Source organism: Pungitius pungitius, chromosome 4 (genome assembly GCF_949316345.1).
Source record: "Pungitius pungitius chromosome 4, fPunPun2.1, whole genome shotgun sequence".
Classification (NCBI taxonomy): Eukaryota; Metazoa; Chordata; class Actinopteri; order Perciformes; family Gasterosteidae; genus Pungitius; species Pungitius pungitius.
In genome coordinates, this window is record NC_084903.1 from 8,643,667 (window position 1) to 8,665,120 (window position 21,454).

At 42.1% G+C, this 21,454-nt stretch overlaps 1 protein-coding gene across 3 annotated transcripts; it reads left to right on the forward strand.

The window, feature by feature from the left end:
- Window positions 1-2,721: 2,721 nt before the first annotated feature.
- On the forward strand, window positions 2,722-17,288 carry rbms1a (RNA binding motif, single stranded interacting protein 1a). 3 transcript variants are annotated; one of them, XM_037449353.2, is made up of 14 exons: window positions 2,722-3,406; window positions 6,586-6,746; window positions 8,286-8,344; window positions 9,168-9,259; window positions 10,335-10,492; window positions 11,108-11,187; window positions 11,298-11,398; window positions 11,717-11,766; window positions 11,853-11,943; window positions 13,475-13,525; window positions 14,306-14,407; window positions 14,687-14,755; window positions 14,999-15,073; window positions 15,243-17,288. In XM_037449353.2, exons 1-13 carry the CDS (start codon window positions 3,356-3,358, stop codon window positions 15,065-15,067), a joined length of 1,134 nt encoding a protein of 377 aa, XP_037305250.2. In that variant the 5' UTR covers window positions 2,722-3,355; the 3' UTR covers window positions 15,068-15,073; window positions 15,243-17,288. The 3 variants fall into 3 exon arrangements, with proteins under 3 accessions (XP_037305250.2, XP_037305242.2, XP_037305257.2); XM_037449345.2 differs by having other exon boundaries at window positions 2,724-3,406; window positions 15,236-17,288; XM_037449360.2 differs by having other exon boundaries at window positions 2,726-3,406; window positions 6,604-6,746; window positions 15,236-17,288.
- The last annotated feature ends 4,166 nt before the right edge of the window (window positions 17,289-21,454 follow it).

The window sequence follows — 21,454 nt, forward strand, 5'->3', positions numbered from 1 at the left end:
TTAGAGAATGAGGAAGGGGGAGATAATCATCCACATTCCTCAGCCCCTGCACCACCACACCCACAGGACCTCTTGCTACCTCGACACAATTCCCTACACTCAGTGGTCGTAACCAGGATGTGCTTCCTTGTGATGGGCTTTACTCTAGTTTTTTTAGATCCAGACTGTGTCAACCTAAACGGTATATATTGATATATGGTCCGTAAATCTTGTTGCCAGTTTGGATCTAATGTCTGTGGTATTGTTGCTGATAGGGTTTGAATCACTCCCCCATTATGCCCATTAGGTAGCTTCGTCAACCAATAAAGGAGCTGATGTAATCGACGACTTGGTCTGAGAGAAGACAATTCTGGAGACAAACTCATTCTCATTATTTTTTCTTCCCAAGTGGGCCGGCTTTATTGTTTTCTGCATTCGTTTTGCTGACAGTGTTATCTCATTGAATTCAGCTCTGCTTGTGATTGGTTAGCAGCTTTTCATTGGTTCATCTAGAAAGTTACTCATTTTGTTGCTTCAGACAGGTAGACTCCTTCCTGAAATGTTAACCAGAGAAACAACGAATGAAAGGATGAAATAGCCAAAGGCTACAGATTCTTTGGATAATTGATTCATTTGAAACAAAGTGAGTTATGAGTACAATCCATGTACGTAATTCCCCCTATAAACAAAATGGCAGCTGACAACACATTGGAGTTAATGTGCTAACCATCAATCAATAATTAGAAAAAAAACAAAAATCACACAGAATCATATCTACTAAAAGTAATGGGGCTGATTATTCAGATTGGAGTGAACATTTCAAAGACCATCAGAAGAAGCTTGTAACACGACACCAGCACGACATCTTAATCCGACTCACAGAAGCAATAAGGGAGAGAAATTTGATGCTCTAGAAGCTTCCTTTCACCCTGATGGGATGTGGATTCAGCTTTGCTTAATACACCCCCACCAGGATCACTGCTAGTGGATAGCACGGCTTTGTGCACTTAAGTGTCCACGTGTGAATATAAAATGACTTTAATTATAATATAGTGAGGGGAAATGAGCACCTATAGACAGTTATCTCTGGGCCAATGCAACTGTACGATTTAAGTTGCTCTGCTGCATCTCTACCAATTGGTTTCCCTTTTCAAAAAATGCATTTATATTGGTTTACACAAACATGCAAAGTCAGTAGTTTGATTCTGGCAGATTGCCATTGTTGCACATAATTCTCCCTTTGTTCTCTGCCTTTGATGAGGATAAAAACTTTTGTGGCAAAGATATATAAAAATAAAAATATAAAATTCATATATAAAATCTTAATTCATGCGTTTTATTACAGTAGGAATGGTCTTTTGAGGACTGGGGAAAGCATCTTATTCCATATTGTTTGATGGTATCACATGGACACATTGTCATTTTTATTCAAAAAAAAAAAATCATGATATGTGTATATTTTGACAGATTTCCACCAAAAATCGGGCAATATATGTTGTAATCTCTGCAAGAATGTACCTCGTGGTTGTTTGATGTTGTGTAGCTGCATCAAGTAATTTAAAACATTCCATTCTGAGCATTTTATCCCAATCTGTCCATAGTTTGCTAAATTCTGAATACTATTTTTCAATATTATGTTGATGAATACATACCTGGTCCGAACATCAATACATTCCTGTATACTAACAATGTGTCTGCAGCATCAAAAGCTGTCAAGTCAAGTATCAACTTTTTGGTTGGCGTCAAATCTTTGTTCCGATCATTTGTGATTTATTACAGAATTAAACATCAACCCATCTCATAAAAGCTTCAAGATCACAGAATATTTATGTTGTATTGCCAACATTTATTTTGTTTTATTTTATTTTAGTTTTGTCTTTAAATTGAAGTATATCAAGCCTTGGCAAAAAATTGAAATTCCCTTCTGGTTCTCTCTTACTCAATTCCCAGAAAAAATGCAGAAGACATGACCTCAGCGGTAGCCCAGGCTCAGCATATGATAACAATTACCAAGCAAAAGACCTGAGGACACCGGTGTGTGCAAAGGCAGCGGATAAAGAGAAGAGGATGGTTGAAATGGTTCTATTGAAGGGGTGGACTGGCTCTAATGAGTGGGGCTGTTCCTCCATCAGAGTGCAACAACTAAAAGCTTTAAGGTTGTGTCCGATGAACCCAAAGGGTCCCACAGGTCAAACGCAGGAGATCAGATGAACAGCTTATTCTGAAGCACCAACAGCAAACCAGTGCATTTCGAAACCAATCCTGAAATGCGCTAGAAACATTTAACCACAAGCTATGAAGACATAGTTCCTGTTTTTTTGTTGCCCCATCAGAGTTATTTGTGCGCGTGAAAAATGCTTGGTATACATTTTCGAAAACTGCAGACAAGCAGATCAATCTTGTGAATGCACTCAAAGAGGAAAATAGCAACTATTAGTGGTTCTGATTTATAAGTTCATGAAAGAGTCAATATTATGCATCTACTTCACTTTTAGGTCACATGATCAACATACTGTACAAGCTGCTTTAAGGAGCGTGTTGGATGCAAAATATATTATTTCCAAATATCTGTTCTACATTCTTGTCTTTGAATAGTTGGCTTTAACACAGGGAGAGTGAGTGACCTCCAGCCCAGGCCAGACCCTGCTTATATTTCATTGCATCCTGGTTCTCTTCCATGTAGTGTGTTGGATGGGGGGAAGGGTAGGAAGAGGAAGAGGGTGTGTGCGTGCGCGCGCGCGCGTGTGTGTGTGTGGTTTGGAGGCGGTGGGGGTGAAGAATGCTTGGTATGTGCGGACGACAACAACATGAAAGGCGACGAGTGTTCCGCGTAACTGATTGTGCGCTTACAAATCCATCCCAAAAGCACTTTGTGTCCGCTTATAAACCGACCCGCAGACGCCAGACGCCTCGACGCGCCTTTGTCCCCCGAAAACAAGCGCCCAGGCGAATTGGTGCGAGGCGGCCACGCAGTTTATTTGATGTCAAACACCCCGCGGAGGCGGAGATGGTTTGGTCGGTAGTAGGTGGGACCGCGGTCTGCAGCAGGACGTCGTAGATCAGCGAAGCGGACCGAAGGGTTGCTCCATCGCCTGGCGCGCATCTGACGGTGTGGATGTGTCAGCTTACCTATGCAGGAGCCAGGCTCGTCTTCTGTTTTTTTCTTTTTACTGTCGAGCAGCCCGCTCGGTGTGCTGATGCTTTAAACCGACTGGCTATTTCACAGGCTCCTGTCCACCGCCCGGATTCACGTCTCTAGTGGCTTCTCCTTGCGGTTTTCTTCTTATTTTTTTTGGAGGGGTGGGAGAATATAAATATATATTTACATCTCTCTCTCTATATATATATATATAAAATATATATAAAAACCTCCAGGATGATCTTTGCAAACACAGGCAACCCGCTGAAGACAGCCAATCGCAAACAGGTAGGCCAAACACACACACACACACACACACACACACTCGCACGTTTTATTATATTGTTATTATTAATTTTATTTCTGCCTACTCGTCTCGTTACCCCCCCTTCACCCTCGGCCCCCACAGCATTTGACTACACGGGCTGTGTAATAGCAGCCTCCAATGACATTGGAGAGGCTTTGATGTGGCACACATGCGTCTATACCTCAGCCTTTTAACAGCACAATGAATTGAATTCTTAATAGGTCCACTTCTCTCTGCCGACTTGTCAAACGGGAAGCTGATCCTCCGATAGGCTGAACATGCAGAGATAAACCGGCTGCTGACCCGATCTATTGCTCTACAACCGATATTTTAATTATTGTGTCCGTATAACCTTGTTTGCCCAGCCACTCGCCCCCTCCGGTCAATGTGGATGACGGTTATTGTAGTCCATTTTATGGATTAATGCCTCCTGGGTGATTCCAGAGAGAGAGAGATGGACAGAGTAGTGTAATATAATGTAGTATATGTCAGTCTGCTGGAGTGAACTGTGCTGCCTGATTCTGTGCCTGTGACCTCCCGGATGAAGGGAAAAGGTAATTGAAGGCAGTGTCCCTTTGCTTTTCCATCACACCTTTCCATTTAGATGGAAGATGGGAATAGAAAGCAGGCGTAGATGTGAGAGTAAGCTGCTATTCTAACCTCTGGTGATGGAAATGTGACCCATGTGTGATATAAAGTGGATTGAGCCTGCATCCTGTAAGGGCTCATATGTCCACCTTTGAGATTAATCTGTAATATGTATCCATCGGAGGGCAATATGTGTGACTTTGAGGAGGGCAATCGGAAACCAGCCTCACATGAGTCACTGCTGAATGTGTTTCCAGTGTAAAGGTTTAGTCTGCTATACGGTGCGTTGATGCCTCTGTGAAATGGACCACGGTGGCTTACCTCTTAATGGACTATGCGTTTTGTCTCGGAGGCGTGATGTGAACCTTTTAACGCTCTCAAATAAAGTTAGCTTGGTAATTTTATACCAACAGAAATAAAATGCCGCTGCTTGAGGACAAAGCGGCCTAAATGAGCAGAGAACGATAACCGGAGAGGAATATCTCTGTGAGTCTTGTTGGCTGTGGTTGAATCCACGGCTTTGGCTCTCTGAGTGGATTGTCCTTTGGTTATGGACAGATGGTGCGATTCTGCTATGCTTTGTCTTTGATCTGATCTGGAGAGGGTTTGGAGTGGCTGCGAGCTATTTTAATGAATGAGTAAGGGGAAGGAAATGCTTTGCAGGGCAGTGTCGCATGGTTTCGCTCACAAAAATGAAATAAAAAAAACTGCAGGTTTCCGATTCACACTACGGCGTGATGTGAGACGTGAGCACGGATTTTATCACATTTAGCACTCATAAAGGTCCACATACAAGTGTAGATATTTAGATATACACTCACCGGCCACTTTATTAGGTACCCCATGCTAGTAACGGGTTGGACCCCCTTTTGCCTTCAGAACTGCCTCAATTCTTCGTGGCATAGATTCAACAAGGTGCTGGAAGCATTCCTCAGGGAGTTTGGTCCATATTGACATGATGGCATCACACAGTTGCCGCAGATTTGTCGGCTGCACATCCATGATGCGAATCTCCCGTTCCACCACATCCCAAAGATGCTCTATTGAATTGAGATCTGGTGATTGTGGAGGCCATTTGAGTACAGCGAACTCATTGTCATGTTCAAGAAACCAGTCTGAGATGATTCCAGCTTTATGACATGGCGCATTATTCTGCTGAAAGTAGCCATCAGAAGTTGGGTACATTGTGGTCATAAAGGGATGGACATGGTCAGCAACAATACTCAGGTAGGCTGTGGCGTTGCAACGATGCTCAATTGGTACCAAGGGGCCCAAAGAGTGCCAAGAAAATATTCCCCACACCATGACACCACCACCACCAGCCTGAACCGCTGATACAAGGCAGGATGGATCCATGCTTTCATGTTGTAGACGCCAAATTCTGACCCTACCATCCGAATGTCGCAGCAGAAATCGAGACTCATCAGACCAGGCAACGTTTTTCCAATCTTCTATTGTCCAATTTCGATGAGCTTGTGCAAATTGTAGCCTCAGTTTCCTGTTCTTAGCTGAAAGGAGTGGCACCCGGTGTGGTCTTCTGCTGCTGTAGCCCATCTGCCTCAAAGTTCGACGTACTGTGCGTTCAGAGATGCTCTTATGCCCACCTTGGTTGTAACGGGTGGTTATTTGAGTCACAGTTGCCCTTCTATCAGCTCGAACCAGTCTGGCCATTCTCCTCTGACCTCTGGCATCAACAAGGCATTTCCGCCCACAGAACTGCCGCTCACTGGATGTTTTTTCTTTTTCGGACCATTCTCTGTAAACCCTAGAGATGGTTGTGCGTGAAAATCCCAGTAGATTAGCAGTTTCTGAAATACTCAGACCAGCCCTTCTGGCACCAACAATCATGCCACGTTCAAAGTCACTCAAATCACCTTTCTTCCCCATACTGATGCTCGGTTTGAACTGCAGGAGATTGTCTTGACAATGTCTACATGCCTAAATGCACTGAGTTGCCGCCATGTGATTGGCTGCTTAGAAATTAAGTGTTAACGAGCAGTTGGACAGGTGTACCTAATAAAGTGGCCGGTGAGTGTATATCTCTGTGCTCTGTGGTGGTGGACAGACCGGAAGCTGAAAGATTAAACCTCTCTGCCACTCAGACCCTGACAGTGCTGGTGGTAGATCTTTTCAAATGTTTATCACTAAATATTATTCACATAGAGTATGAAACGTAATTGGATTCAAAATGCAGAATTGCTCCCTTCAGAGTGTTATATTTTGGATGGATTTTATTTTATTTTATTATTTTCAATATGAAGCTTATTCTAGGTACTCTATATAGTACATTATTCGTAATTCATTGCATCATCATTCATGAGCTCATCACAGGATTAAAAACTATAATGTTTCCCTCTAAAAAGTGGCAGAAAAATACCCCCCTCCCCCATGTAGAAGAAGCTGTGTTGGCTGCCATATTGACCTTTTATTGCAGGATGTACACTAATGAAGTCAAATCCGGCCCACTGTTCATATATTTTGGTTTGGCACAGATAGTAATAAAATTGCTCTTGTGATCACTGTTGACCTGGGTTTGAATTAGATTATGTAGCTCCCATACCCTTCCTAACAGTGGGTGTCCTGTGTGCAGTCCTACCCCATGACTCCGTCCAGTCCCAGCAGCAGCAACAGCAGCAGCAGCACAGGCCTGGAGCAGCTCAGCAAAACCAACCTGTACATCCGCGGCCTGCCGCCTGCGACCACAGACCTGGACCTGGTCAAACTCTGTCACCAGTGAGTAAACGCACACACGTACACTTTGAGCATAACATCTATGCTAATGTGTGTGTGTGTGTGTGTGTGTGTGTGTGTGCATTGCAATGCTTGTTTGCATAAAAGGAGGCGTAAGATATCGCAAACCAACGACAGTGCAGTGATTTGTCGAAGGTCCTCCCTCACTACAAACCCTTCAACCGTACAGGATGTGAAAACATTTCTGGGACATTTTAGTTGCACATCGAAGTTAATGAAACTGTTAAGAGCCTTAATTCTAAGGATTACCTTGGCACGAAGGGAAATACGCTTTTTGGCTTTTTTTTGCCAAGAGTTGGATGAGAAATCCTCACATTTACTGCACAGAAATCAGAGTGGTTTCAAATTGAAATCTAACTCTTGGCAAGAAGTTTGAATTCTTTGAGAATAACCTTTTAGTTATTCATGGTTTCAATACAATGTATTGACTCACAAAAGTTACGGAGTTGTTTCTAAGTAGAGGCTTTTGGGAAAATGTACTGAATGAAAGAAAATATTTAGCATGTAAATGTCTGTAGATAATGAAATTAAATAGAACAAAGAAGACCCTGTGCAGTTGTAGGACCAGATCATCGATCTTCGCATTCAAAGGGCGCACACTAGTTAAACCGTAATGTGCTCTGGCTTCAAATGCTTCAACTGTAGCTCCAACAGAAACACAACACAACACACACACACACGCACACACACAACAAAGAGTCTCGGTGCAACAGTGCCGTGTGTGAAACGCACTTTAAACCAGAGCGGTGAACATGATCGATACTTGATACTGCAGGCGTCACTCCGGGTGGTCAGCATGCCGGATGCCACGATTAGCGGCGTTTTGGTCTCCCCTCTTTCCCTCCGAATCACAAGCACACGGAGAGAGGCATTCACCCGTGTAAGCAGCAGCAGCAGCTGTTTGTGTCCTGTTTGCTTGTGTTTTGTTCATGATGTTCCCAATGGTGTTTGCCAGCACAAAGCAGAAATGAAAGCGCTTTTCATGGCAACACGCTCTGAATGGTGATGTAAGCTAGGTATTCAGTCTGTATGTTGTGCCCTAACATTGCCGCTCACGGCGTGTGCCACAGTTGTGGTATTCACTAACGACTATTTTAATGGTCGAAATAAGATGTCGACTGTTTGAGACCAATGAAATGCTTTTTGGGCAGCGACTCGTGTGAAAACTCGACGGCTTCTTATTAGGTAGCACGATGACATCGTCGGCTAATGTGTGGTTTATTTTGTTGGTAGATAATTTGGTCATCAATTTTTGTCATCTTCATTGATTAGTCATAGGCACTTCTAGCCAGAGCTCCGCCTGAGTTTAAACACGGCGCAAAGACACTGGATTCTTAATGTCTTATTGTTTGGTAACATATGAGAGATTCCCTCATTATTTTCATTGATTGCTCTCTGTTGCTTGTGTTAACATTAAATCTACATAATGAGAAATCCAGGGTACATAAAATACTACAACCTTTGTCACTTTTTAAAATCATTTTTTATTTGTAAGCCATGTGAATGTTGATGTGTGCACAGGTACGGGAAGATTCAGTCGGCGAAGGCAATCCTGGACAAGACTACCAACAAATGTAAAGGTCAGTAAGGTTATCAGCTTAACAGCCATTACTTGTCAGAGCTGCAGGATAAGAACGTTTTGTTATTCATTTAGAACTATAAGGCCATTTTTCCTGCTGGAACGTATCTCCAATGCATGTTTCCGAATGGAGACTTTTTTTTGTTGCATTCTGCACTACGTTTTATGCTCTTTACTCATATGGAAACACATACCGTTATTTTCATTGCCAAAGAGTATGAAAATCAATTTGCAGCGACCTGGTAATTACAAACAGGCAAAAATGTGTCTGCTATTGTTTCCCTGTTGTGATGTTAAAGGACATTGCAGCTGAAAGCGCAGCTTGATTCGCAAAGTCGCCGCCGGAATGAAATGCAATGAAAACTGAAGTTTGACTTAAACAAAAGCAGATTATGATGGATTACCTGGCTCAAGTAGATTTAGAGTCTCACACAGAGATTTTCACACATTATGAATGGAGTCCAGTGAGTGACCTGGCGATGGTAGAACACATTTACAATTATTAGACACAAGATACAATGAGCGTCAGGTTCTGGTATACCTTTAAACGGAGCTAGCTGTTTCTCCCTGTTCCCTGTCTTCATGCTAAGCTAAGCTAATCAGCTGCTGGTCTCAGAAATGAAATCGTATAACATTTTGAAAACTAAATTGTGATTTGGTAATGATAATGTATAATATACCTTGATATGTTCCCATTATTAAAGAATGTAAGTCAATAAATCCAACCCGTCTCCCAGTAAAAGTGATAGTACAAAATGTACAATAGATGTTTTTTGTTATTTTTTTAGCGAGTGTTCACGTAAATATGGTTCTATCAACTACAGGTTACGGCTTTGTGGACTTTGACAACCCGACGGCTGCTTTAAAGGCAGTACATGCTCTAAAAACAAGCGGCATACAGGCCCAGATGGCGAAGGTGAGTTTGGTGCAGTCATGTGTGTGTGTGTGTGTGTGTGTGTGGGTGTTTGAGCGCGCAGGGATATATTGCTTGTGAACATCTCTGTGGGGTTGTGCTTGTCTAATGTGTGCACGTGTCCGGTGTGAGCTGGAGAATGACATTAGACTGGTCACATGACCTCGGCTGACAAGCTGTTCTTCCTGTGACCCCATTTACTTTCACTGTAGAAACCAGATGTCACGTCCCTCCCTGCCAAATAACCGCCTGTCAGTGCGGCACATTACACACACACACACACACAGGACCACCGGCCCACACACTAACGCACCACCCTGGTGAGGTTCTACCGTGTAGATGGAACAGATTCTTTTTTTACCAGTAGTATTACTTTGTCATTGGTTGTTAACAATTATGATTCATGCATATTGATGTCTGCATTTCTGCAGCGATGTGCTGTAGAAGCTGCTTTGAGCCATTCTTGATCCTCTGACTAATTCAAAGTAACCAGTTTTCCATTTTCTCAAAAGTATTTTTGGATGACGAACCGGCTTTTAGTGCATCACATCTGTGACTTGAGCAGCAGAAATGGCCTGGGTCATTTAATGTCTTTCAGTCCTTTTCCCGGGTCTGTGTCGCTGTGCTCAAATTCCCAATGGAGAGACGTTCATTGATGAGGGGCTGCTCTCAGGAGACCTGCATGTAGCTGCTCTGTTTGGAACAAACACGGCAGAGCGCGGTAGCTAGGCTACGCCGCTCTCCTGCTGTTTCTAGGGAAGACCGTGGAGGCGCCAAGCTGCCGCACAGTTCAGATGGAGGGTGTTTCTGTGGGTGTGGGGAGGAGAGCTTATTCATGTTTTTTTTTTTTTTTCAATGTCCTCCTCTAACCCGTAACCATACTTAAGTCAAAAACCCTAATCCACAACGACAAGTATAGTTAAAGAGAATAATCTATTTTGTCTGTGAAGAAATAGTGCACCAAAGCACAGCACTTTATCCGTGGTTAAGAGAAATTATTATTCTCTCTCAGGTCCCATGCAAAACAGACACGACATCCAATGCCCTTCTTCTCTTCTGTCTTCCATTGTGTGAACAGCAACAGGAACAGGACCCCACAAATCTGTACATTTCCAACTTGCCTCTCTGTGTGGATGAGAAAGAGTTGGAGAACATGCTGCAGCCCTTCGGCCAGGTGGTCTCCACGCGGATCCTGCGGGACTACAGCGGCAACAGCCGAGGCGTGGGCTTCGCCAGGTCGGTTGCAGTAGTCAGTATTTCCCTCTTTAAAATAGCTGTAGAATTAACTTTCAGCTTTGATCACGAGGCTTGGATGGTAAATAAGGGCCGAATACTATGGCATATTCGTTACTATGGCAGTTTTGTTTTTCACATAATATAACACAATAAATCACTGGCAGTTTAGTTTCATTGCAATATAGTGCAACCAAAGGTACATTCGCACTTGCATCCATGAGTTTCACAGTCAAAGTTTTTATCTGGTCAGTCATTCAGGTCCAGTTCTCTTTAAAGAAACCTATTTACAGGATGTAACGTGTGTAACAAACAAATCGCAAGAAACCTGGAAGTGTTTTGTGTTGACGTTTTTCGTTGACGTCAAAATAACTTGACAAGCTTCTATTTGAATTCAATTGACAAACATGCAATTGTTTGGAAGCCAAATGAAGACAAGCCCCCATTCATACCCACAGCCAAGTGTATTTGTGTAGGTATTTTTATATTGGAATGTGAACTACCATTTAAATGTGGAAGGGACAATTCTGCTCAACTCTTGCATGAAGGGGGCTCTACACTTTAAATACTGCATTGATTTTGACTTGATTCATTTTTGTTCATTTTCTCCCCTGTCAGGATGGACACAACAGAGCAGTGTAACGCCGTCATCTCCCACTTCAATGGGAAGTTTATCAAAATCGCTACTGGAACTCTGGGTAGGAACAAATTGCACCTTTTCTGTTCATGTTCCCTCAGATGAAAACTGCGGAGGCGCTGATGATTGATCGCTTAGTGTTGATATGCCGTCGTTTTGCTTCGCCCACAGCTCCCTCTCAGCCCTTGCTGTGTAAGTTTGCAGACAGTCAAAGGAAGAAACATGCTCATAGTGGATTTGTTCCCAATGGACAGACAGGGGATCTCAGACTAGTACGTATCTGCTACCATCCTACATGCATTTCAACCTTTAGCCCCTTCTTTGTGAGGAGAATGAATGTATTGCAGTTAATTATGTGTTAAAACTATGCCCTTTTCTGGAAAAGAGAAAAAACTCCTTCCTTAAAACATTTTTGAACCGTACAGTATCATTTGTCGAGCCGTTTTGTGGTAAACGAACATTAATGTTTATTATCTTTATACATAAAACATTAAAATATGCAATCAAATGCAATGATTGTTACTTCACATGAGTTTCAGTGGCTTTGATGCCCAATGCGAATCTGTAACCACATTAGTTCCTCTCCTCAGGGTGCAATGACTCTCACCTATGACCCCTCTTCAGCAGCCATACAGAATGGGTGAGTTACACTAGAGGTCATGCAACCATTTTACTTCTAACTATACTTTATAATCTCCAGATTATAAAATACTGGCCCTTTCCCAGGTACTACCCATCTCCGTATCCAGTGAGCAACAGGATAATGACAGTGCAGCCTGCGATGTCTCCCTACATGTCTCCAGTCAATGCTTACCAGGTACTGCAGGAGATCCTGAATACAAACATGCTCAACCACCAGGACTGAATTGAAATCCTCTCCATCTTTGTCTGTGTCTCTCTTATCTGTTGCATTTGAGGCAATGCTTTGTGTATCAGCAGTTAGGGTGTATTTTTGCTTGTGTGTGTGGGTTGTACAGGTGCTATAGATGCAAGAACAGGTGTTAGAAAAGCTGCCCAGGGCCGCCGCTCACTCTGGCAGCTCCCTGTGGCGCCGGATGATGGTTTGATTTTTGTTGTTTTCCTTTGAAGAGCTTGGTCATCCTGAATTCAATACAACAGTAAGCTTAAAAAAAAGAAAGCTCTTTTCAGCAGATGCATCTCCTCTGTTCTCTGAAATAGGTGGCTGCTCAGTGTTTTGTAATATTTCACCAATGAGTTGTGGATAATGACTTTCTGTGCATCAGTAACCGATATTTGACTTTTGAATTATTCTTGAATAATCTTCACATGAAGGTTGAGTCTTGTTTTTGAATAGAGCCCTGCACTAGACACTCCTGGACATCACAACCTTACGTAGAGATTGGTTCATAAGGATTTTTCACAAGCACCTGTCACAAATCATGAATCAGACAAGGGCCAGATTCTCATCTACTGGGAGAAAGGGAGAGTTTCACCACGTCTCAATTGTTATTATGGTGTAGCTCGGTTTTAGAGGCCATGCTGTATGAGAGTTGGTAACCTTCATTTAGTGGAGGGAGTTCAGCCCCTTCATTAAACGTTTAAACAAACACCTGCATCTTCCATTGTCCTGCCTTTGGCTGAATGTGCACTGGAATTGGCACCTACCTTCTGCTTCAAAGGTTGCTCCAAAGGTATGAAGTTCAAAGGTTGGCAGCCCAAGAGCCCTCTGGTGGACACCAGCAGTGAGGGAAGCTGTAAGGATATAGAAAAAAATGAAAAAAACATTTAAATGCTTATTGGTACAGACGATGGACTTAGCCATGGAGGTTTTTATATATATATATTAAAGCTACTTGTAGAAAAGCAGGTTACGGGGCATGCTTGGAAAGCAAAGAGCTACTGGGATGACATCCTGCACGCTTCAAAGAACTTCTGGAGATCAATTGCCCCCCTCGGAGGGGGGTGGGAGCACCGACTAAACCGGAGATTTTGTTTGGAGGTTAAAGAAGATGTTTATTTAAGTCCTAATCCAACATATTGCCAGATCCGAGGAGTTTACAGACCATCCTAATGGCTGAGTTTAAAAGCTCCTTGGCCAACACAAGGGGAAAAGAGGGCCCCAAAAATCCAAGATTCTTGGAATTTTTTTGGGACTGTCATGGTTGATTTAAGGCTCCCGGGCAGAAAGAGTTGCTTCGAAACGGAAGACAGGATACAGCGTTTGCTGTTGCATATGTTGTCCAAATTGAACATTTAGACAAATTCTATCCATGTATATAAGCGATGCTTGTTATCCTTTTCTAGTTTGTAACATGAAAGTTGAATTAAATACACATCAATAACTATCTTTCCATCTGCCTCTCCCTTCCTGTCTGACCCTCCACTAGGTACAGAGTCATTCTTGGGTGGCACATCAACCATATATCATGCAACACCCGGTAAGGGAACAACGCCATTTGCTTCCTTTTTTTTCCTTTTTTTAATTCATAGCCACAAAGAGCCCCTCCCATTCTGTGTACAGGAAATGGGTGTGTGGCGCCGCTACAACTCTGAGCTCACCGTGTGTGAACTTTAATCGGCCCGTTCTGCTGACACAATAAAGCGCACGTTAAAAGCTTACCCCAAACTTAGGCGGGGGGGAGCCCAGAAGTTCTGGGAAATAGCCCCTGTGTATTTACATATTGTAAGTGCTGTATATGTGTGTGTCGGAGTGTGTATGAAAGAGAAATGAAACCACTAAAAAGTCATTCAGCCCCTCCCTCACCCTCCGCCCCCCCCCCTGCCTCTCTCTGGATCCAGCAGGAAATGCCTGGAGCGGAGACAGTCTTGTGACTCTTTGACTCTTCCAACAGATGGTTTCCAGTGGAACAAGTGTCTCTGCCGATCGGCCCCCTCCCCCATTTTTTACTAGGAAACGGCCCATTCTCTGAAGGCGTCATGTTTTAAAAGGAATATACCACATCTTAAAACAGTCTAGCGCAGGCAACGTCACACCTTTTCTATATTCTCATAGCGTAACGTAACATAACCCGGGAGAATGTTGTTTGTGTGTTTTTGACAAACCGAACTACTGAACTAATGCTCTATTTCATCAACACACAGTACCTGCCCCTGTCCTTGCGTCCCACATGTGCTATTTTATGGTTTATGAGAATTAGGTGGATTGATCATGTGATTATGTGGTAAAAAAAAAAAAACGGGCCTGCTTTGTGTTACAGGGTGCTGTGATGTCTCCCTCTGTGGATCCCTCCATGTCACTGCACCCCTCAGCCATGATCACTCAGCAGATGGGCCAGCTGTCACTGGGAAACACTGGAGGGGTAGGAGGAATTCGGGAATATCCTAAACCACCATTGGCATTACATAAATTAAACCTGAGTAGTATGATTGGATAAAAGACAAAAGGACAACATGTTTAATTTAATGCAAGTTGTTGAAATGGCTGATTTACTGAGGCTTTGTCATCTTTAACTATTGTTCATGAGCGATTCCATTAGTATGTTTTCAGAACAGATAAGTGTATTGTTCAGGTTTTTATTTTCATGTCCAACAGCATGTAATAACCATCCAATAATTTCTTTTTTTGTATTATCGTACAGTATATTTCAGCTAACCCTGGTGTCCAAGGAGCTTACATGCCTCAGTACCCTCCAATGCAGGCAGCACCTGTAAGTTCGTTGTGTCTTCAGCTACATTCCTTCAACTATAATAATATCCTAAAACAATAATTGCACAATAATTGTTTTAGGATATTTAAAACAGGCCGTGCTGCTCCATTCAGCTTCTATACTCATAAGGCCTTGAACTGTTTTTGAAGTGTTCGTCCTCTGAAACCATCAATTATCCAAGTCCAAACACAGTGAGCATAGTAATTGTCACACTCTAAATGAGAGATGCTGTGTTGCTTTTAGGAAAATGGCACGCCGCAACAAGTGGATTCTTCCAATAACTCGTCTCCTTACAGTCAACTCAGCAAGTAGTCACAGGTGTGTATCTACCAGTAAGGCTTTATAGATCTTGTAGACCATTAATATGAATACTAGCATGTAAAAAATTAGTTTTTTTTATCTATGTAGGTTAATTGCAATCTGCTATTAGTTGATTAGTTTTCATTCCTGTGCTTCTGCTCTGTGTCTATTTATTTTAAGGTTATAGATTCCCGCTTTGTGAGCCAGAGGGCGGGAGAGAGGCCGATGACATCATAGTAGTAACAATTGCCGCCTTCTCTGATTGGACCAGACACATGAACTTTTTTGCACAGCCCCGACGTTTGTGGTGAAAAAATGAGGACAGTGTAAATGGACTCAAGCAGTTGGCTAATCACAGGAAGAAAAAAAAAAAAGATTTATTTTGATAAAAAAAACATGCTCTTCTTTTTTCTTTTTTTCAAGGATTATCAAACAAATGCCAGAGGACCCCCCCCCCCCTCCAATCACCCTCACCCTCCCCTCCCCAGTCCCCCCCCCCCAGTATGATGTGATGTTATAACGCATGAGATTGAGATAGTTTACCCCCCCACCCCCTCCAAGGTATCTATGATTTTAAAGTTCCTTCGTTTGTGATATATGAAAAACAACTTGCAAAACTTGAAGTTTGACGTTTTAGAATATTTAAATTTTGGTTTTCAACATTGCCACATAATAGCTTACAAAATCAATCCATGTTCAACTGTACTAGACAGCTGATGCAGATGACCATTTCATCAGGAAATTAATGAATCTAATATTGGAAAAGGTGCCTTCCTTACGTCACATCGAACATTGTTTCCATCAAAACTTGATCAGGTGTCATATTTCTATCTGATTGATCAAACGTGTGTGTGTGAAATGCTTCGCTATCTAGTCTTCTGGTAGCAATAAAGACAATGAGAGTCCCACGGCAATACTGAGAAAAAAAACATTGGTCACAGTCTCAGAGCAAGGTAATCCCTTATTTCCCCCACTTTCCTTTTCTAGAAAATTGTCGTGACATGAAACAAAAGAGCCGTACTTTTATGAAATTACAAGTTTTACACCCAATGGACATCTTTAAAGGAGGGTTATTTTTTTCTCTTGTGGTCAGTTCGACCAGTGATCTACCTCATGGTTCTGCCGGAGTCGGCTGGTGTTGTGGGGTTTGCAGGTAAAGCCCCCCTTGTTCACCAGAGCGGACGAAGCAGAGCAAAAGCCACGCTCGGGAGCTGGCTCAATGGGACTTCTGCCCGTCTCGTCTCCCACATGCCACATGTCTCTCTGTTCCTGATCTGCAAAGGAACGTCGTGCTTTGGTTCACCTTTACTTGTCATTGCTTCCGTTCCGGTGGTTCTTTTTCCCGGCGTGATGAGCGTTGTTCGGGTTGTGAGATAGACAACTGCTAGCTTCTCCTTGAAACAGCTGGTTTTACAATGTGCTTGGAATAAAATGAGTGCAGGCTCAGTGCATTTTGCCCATTCTTCTGCCTTTGCCATTCATGACAGATCTTAGATGACTCACCACGTCCCCTTACCTTTTTTTCTTGCTTTCCTTTGAAAAAGACTGAAAGCAACATAATCTTTGGTTGAACTGTTACTGTAAAGCTTTCCAAAAACAAGGCTAGCATTTAGCCAAATTTTGGTCATTTTGTTTTACACCAGCTTAATAGTACACATGCCAACCAATTTGCATCTGAAATCCAACAATTATGTCTGAAGTACTTAAAGAACCGCAGTATTTCATAAGAATAGGATGGAAGTTAATATCCCGTTGATTGACAGCATGTGTTTCAAAGGTTTCACTTGTAAGAATAAGATTTGTATATTATATGAATTCAGGGCCAAACGTGAAAAATAAGTGAGTGTTATTATTTGCTTTGCAATTTCTTTTCTTTTAAATTGGTGATTTCTGATGTAAAAAAACCCTCTATACACTACTATGAGACAAGAAGAAAAAGTTCAAGCTTCGTGGTCGCGGTGCTGTTCTCCGATCAATAGACCTGTAGCAACAAATGCTCACCTTTGGAAAGTACAAGCGGTAACCTGATTTTGCTGTGTGTACTTTCTCGTTATGAACATTTGTTGCAGGAAAAAAAAAACTGTAAAAAGGAAAAAAAAAAAATCTTGTACATGTTATCCTCATTGCTTCCCCCTTCACCTTCAGCTGATTTTCAAACAACCTTCTCCTTGCTCTCTCCTTCCAAAACATTGGAATAAGAACAATGCTGAATAAAAGGCTCTTCTCTTTCTCACCTATGACTCCTCTCTCTTTCTTTCATTGGTCCTTTGGGTCGCTATTGCACATTTGTAATGGAGTGTGTTTGGAGGTGTAAAGGACAATGCTGTCATTCTCTTTTTTCACAATTGCAACAAAGCACTGATGATCCTTTCATATTTCCATGCATTGGCCACCAAGCATCCATTCCTCTAATCGGCTTAGTTTCTTTATTCTATGTAGAAAAATAACTGTCCAAACGGACTGGTTCATTTAACTAACAAATGCATAAATGTAGCAAAAGCCGAATTTCTGGGGACTTTTTTTCCACAAGACATTCATAAATGAGTTTTTTAGCTGGATTTAACGATCCTTGTTCATTGTAATTAAGGTACACGTTGAACATAATTATGTGACTAATTCATATGTAGTTCTTGGATAGACAACATAAATATTTCAGGCTTGTTGTATTTTAGTAGGAATATAGTTGTGGTCAAAAGTTTACATACACTTTTGGTTCTTATATGACTTTATTATGGGCCAGAAATATACATACAGCATTGTGAATGAGCAATTCTGGTGACTAAGTAAGTTGTGTCAATGAAATGAGCTTCATAGCATGGCCTCTTAATTTCTTGTGAGTGATTCCGAGGGACTACAGCTGGTGACTTCTCTGAGCCCATTTAAATAGGGCTCATTGGATACAAACGCTACAATGGGAAAGTCAAAGGAGCTCAGCATGGTTCTGAAAAAGCGAATCATTGACTTAAACAAGTTACTTGGAGCCATTTCAAAGCAGCTGCAGGTCCCAAGAGCAACAATGCAAACCATTGTTTGTAAGTATAATGTGCATGACACTGTTTTGTCACTGCCACCACCAGGAAGAACACGCAAGCTATCGCCTGCTGCTGAGAGAAAATTGGTCAGGAGGGTAAAGAGTCAACAGAGAACCACCAAAAAGAAGATCTGCCAAGAATTGGTCAGACAAAACAAAACTGCCCAGCAATATGTTTGGAGGAGAAACGGTGAAGAACACCATGCCTACCGTGTATCACGGTGGTGGTAGTATTTTGCTGGGGGCTGTTTTGCTGCCAATGGAACTAGTGCTTTACAAAGTAAATGGGATCATGAAGAAGGAGGATTACCTTCAAATTCTTCATGATAACCTAAAATCATCAGCCCTAAGGTTGGGTCTTGGGCGCAGTTGGGTGTTCCAACAGGACAATGACCCCAAACACACATCAAAAGTGGTAATAGAATGGCTGAATCAGGGTTTTAGAATGGCCTTCCCAAAGTCCTGACTGAAATCCCATTGAAAACATGTGGACAATGCTGAAGAAACAAGTTCATGTCAGAAAGCCATCAAATTTAACTGAACTGCACCAATTCTGTCAAGAGGAGTGGGCAAAGATTCAATGAGAAGCTTGTGGATGGCTACCAAAAGCACCTAATTGAAGTGAAAATTTTAGCAGTACTGTATGTATATTTTTGACCCGGCTGATTTGATCATTTTCTGTTGACCCATAAAATCATAAAAGAAACTTCATGAATGTTTTTTTGTGACAAAGTATCTGTTCCAATCACTCTATCAGAGAATCTGACATGTAGACATAACGGGAAACTCAGGAGTAAGTGTATGTAAACTTTTGACCACAACTGTATATTTTTGAGGAGTTTTGGTATTGTTGGCATTGTTTGAATATTTGCCTTGTTTTAGATCAGGATTGATCCTGTTGTTATCCAGCAATTTTACATTGCACCTCAGTAAATGTTTGGAATCTGCCAAAGAAGAGAGATCTTGACATAAAAAGAAGCTTTTTTTGGTGTTGGATCCAACAATCTTTCTCACCTTATATATCTTTTTGTAATCTAGGATTTTGTGAAGCATGTGATTATGTGGTAAAAGAAACTGCCCTGCTGTGTGTTACAGGGTGCTGTGGATCCCTCCATGTCACAAATATTTTCTACCAAAGCCCGCATATGCTGAGTTAAATGAAGAAAAAAAAACTGACCCAAATGAGGTACAGATCCCAAAAACCTCAAATTTCTTTGATTATGCAATAAATATCAAGAAGAAACCTAAAAGGCTGTTCTGATTCTCTGGCACTAGAGGACGCTGTGAGCCAAAGCTCTCCAGCATTTTTGAAACACTTTTGAAACTGATTTTCAAGCTTCAATAACTGACTGTGTGACTGATCTTATGGATGCAATTCATGATGGATCATGGCAGATAAAAAATGTGCAACATGTGTGTCTGGAAATAGTGCAGCCCGCTGGTGCACTGTTTCAGGCACACAGCCTTTGTAGTCTCACTCCTCTACCGGATCTCCCTTCTTAAGCTCAGACTTAGCGCAGCTGATCCCAGAGACATGAAGGCACCATGCCACCATCTCTAACCAGTCAAAGGGGATCAAGATTAGCCCTCACACCCACTGTCAGCCCCCAACACACCACACATTACATACATGACCACACACACACACACACACACACACACACACACACACACACACACACACACACACACACACACACACACACACACACACACACACACACACACAAACGTCAATCAAGTGCCTCTTGTGAGGGCATCAGCCCTTTCAGAGTCCCTCTCTCTTTCCTCTCGTCCGCTCTCTCGTCTCCCTTTTAATTCTCCACAGCTGAAGGGACACATGGTGCTGATCCCTTGAGAAGGGCCAAGGTCAAACCCGGGGCACAGACGCTAAGAAGGGAGGCCTGCTTCAGTATCCAGTGTCGTTCACTGAGTGTGATACACATCAGCAATTCAACACATGGGATGCTTCCTGAAGGTGCAAACTGCTGCTGCTGCTGCCGCTTGCTGCTCTGGCTGTTGAATTATCTGAGGTTTCTTTTTCTTTTCCAGTTCATTGTTTGGTCAATTAGCTGTGTCTGTGTCCCACTTGGGTCGAAGGTGACTATTCTACAATTATCAGACAGATCTGGTTACTACCTACATTACAACTTAAAATGTCTGTAACATTAACATATTAATGGAGGACTGGATCTGAATGCTGATCTGATAAATAGAAGTTCTATTCTGAACACCCTTTGATAAATATAACCTTGAACTTTGAAACCCATTGTTTAACATTTTAACAACTTTAAGAGCCATGTGGATTGCTTTACTCAGTGTGCTGTGTTGGTGCATTGCTGTAGTTTGTGTTAAAATGATGAATTGCAATTTTACAGTGATTGTAAAGATACCCTGAGAAGAAGTTCTTTGTTCTTTGTTTTCATTCTACCTTCCTTTAGTACATTCTGTACTTGCGATAAGAGTCAATTGTTGTGATTTTCCATTTGTAGATACATTTAATTGATTATTTAATGGAGTTTTATGGGTTAAGAAAAATTCTTGTGGTGTTTTTATTTTTTATTTTATGAAATCTATTTATCCACAAAGAGAGATACCTCCTCTGATGCTCTTCACTGGGTTTCCCTTTGTTTAAATTAGCGGACTTAGTTGAGCTATTAACAGAACTACAAAAACTAAAGTCAGCAATAAGACTTGGACATTTTTGGCAGAGCTCTGTCAGGCAATCATTGGCAGGAATGCTATAACTTTTTATTTAGACATTGATCCTCAGAGGATAAATCCCAATCACTTTCTGTGTAAGGCTGATTGGAAGTTACTAATCTTAATGTTTCTACAACAAGGCTGATTGCTGTATGATTGGGTAACCGCAATCATGGTAACCAGAGGCTGACTTCACAGCTATTCATCCCACGCAATCAATACTTCTTGATTATCACCAAATGCAAGTGACATTCCCATCAGCCTCAGCTGTACTTGAAGTGCTAATTAGAAAATATTGAAGGTAAAGAACATGGTAAATAGTATACCGACTGAACACCAACTTGCGTTGTCATTGTGCACATGTTTTTGCTACAGCACACCCTCACAGCACTCCAGCATGCCATTGATTGCGGTTGAGAGACAGATGCTAGAGAGTGGTGCGTGTGGCACGGGCTATTGAAGCCCTCCATCAACGTTGTTGTGAATTAAGGCTTATGTAAGAACCAACTATACTCATGCTCCATGATTTCGTTCCACTCTCATATGCATGTATGCGTGCACCTGCATTCCAGCCATACCTTTGTACGAAGGAGGCTGTATCACAGCACTGGCACTCCCTTTCTCGGCTTCCTCCTCCTCACTACAGGAGGTAGTTGAACTTGAGA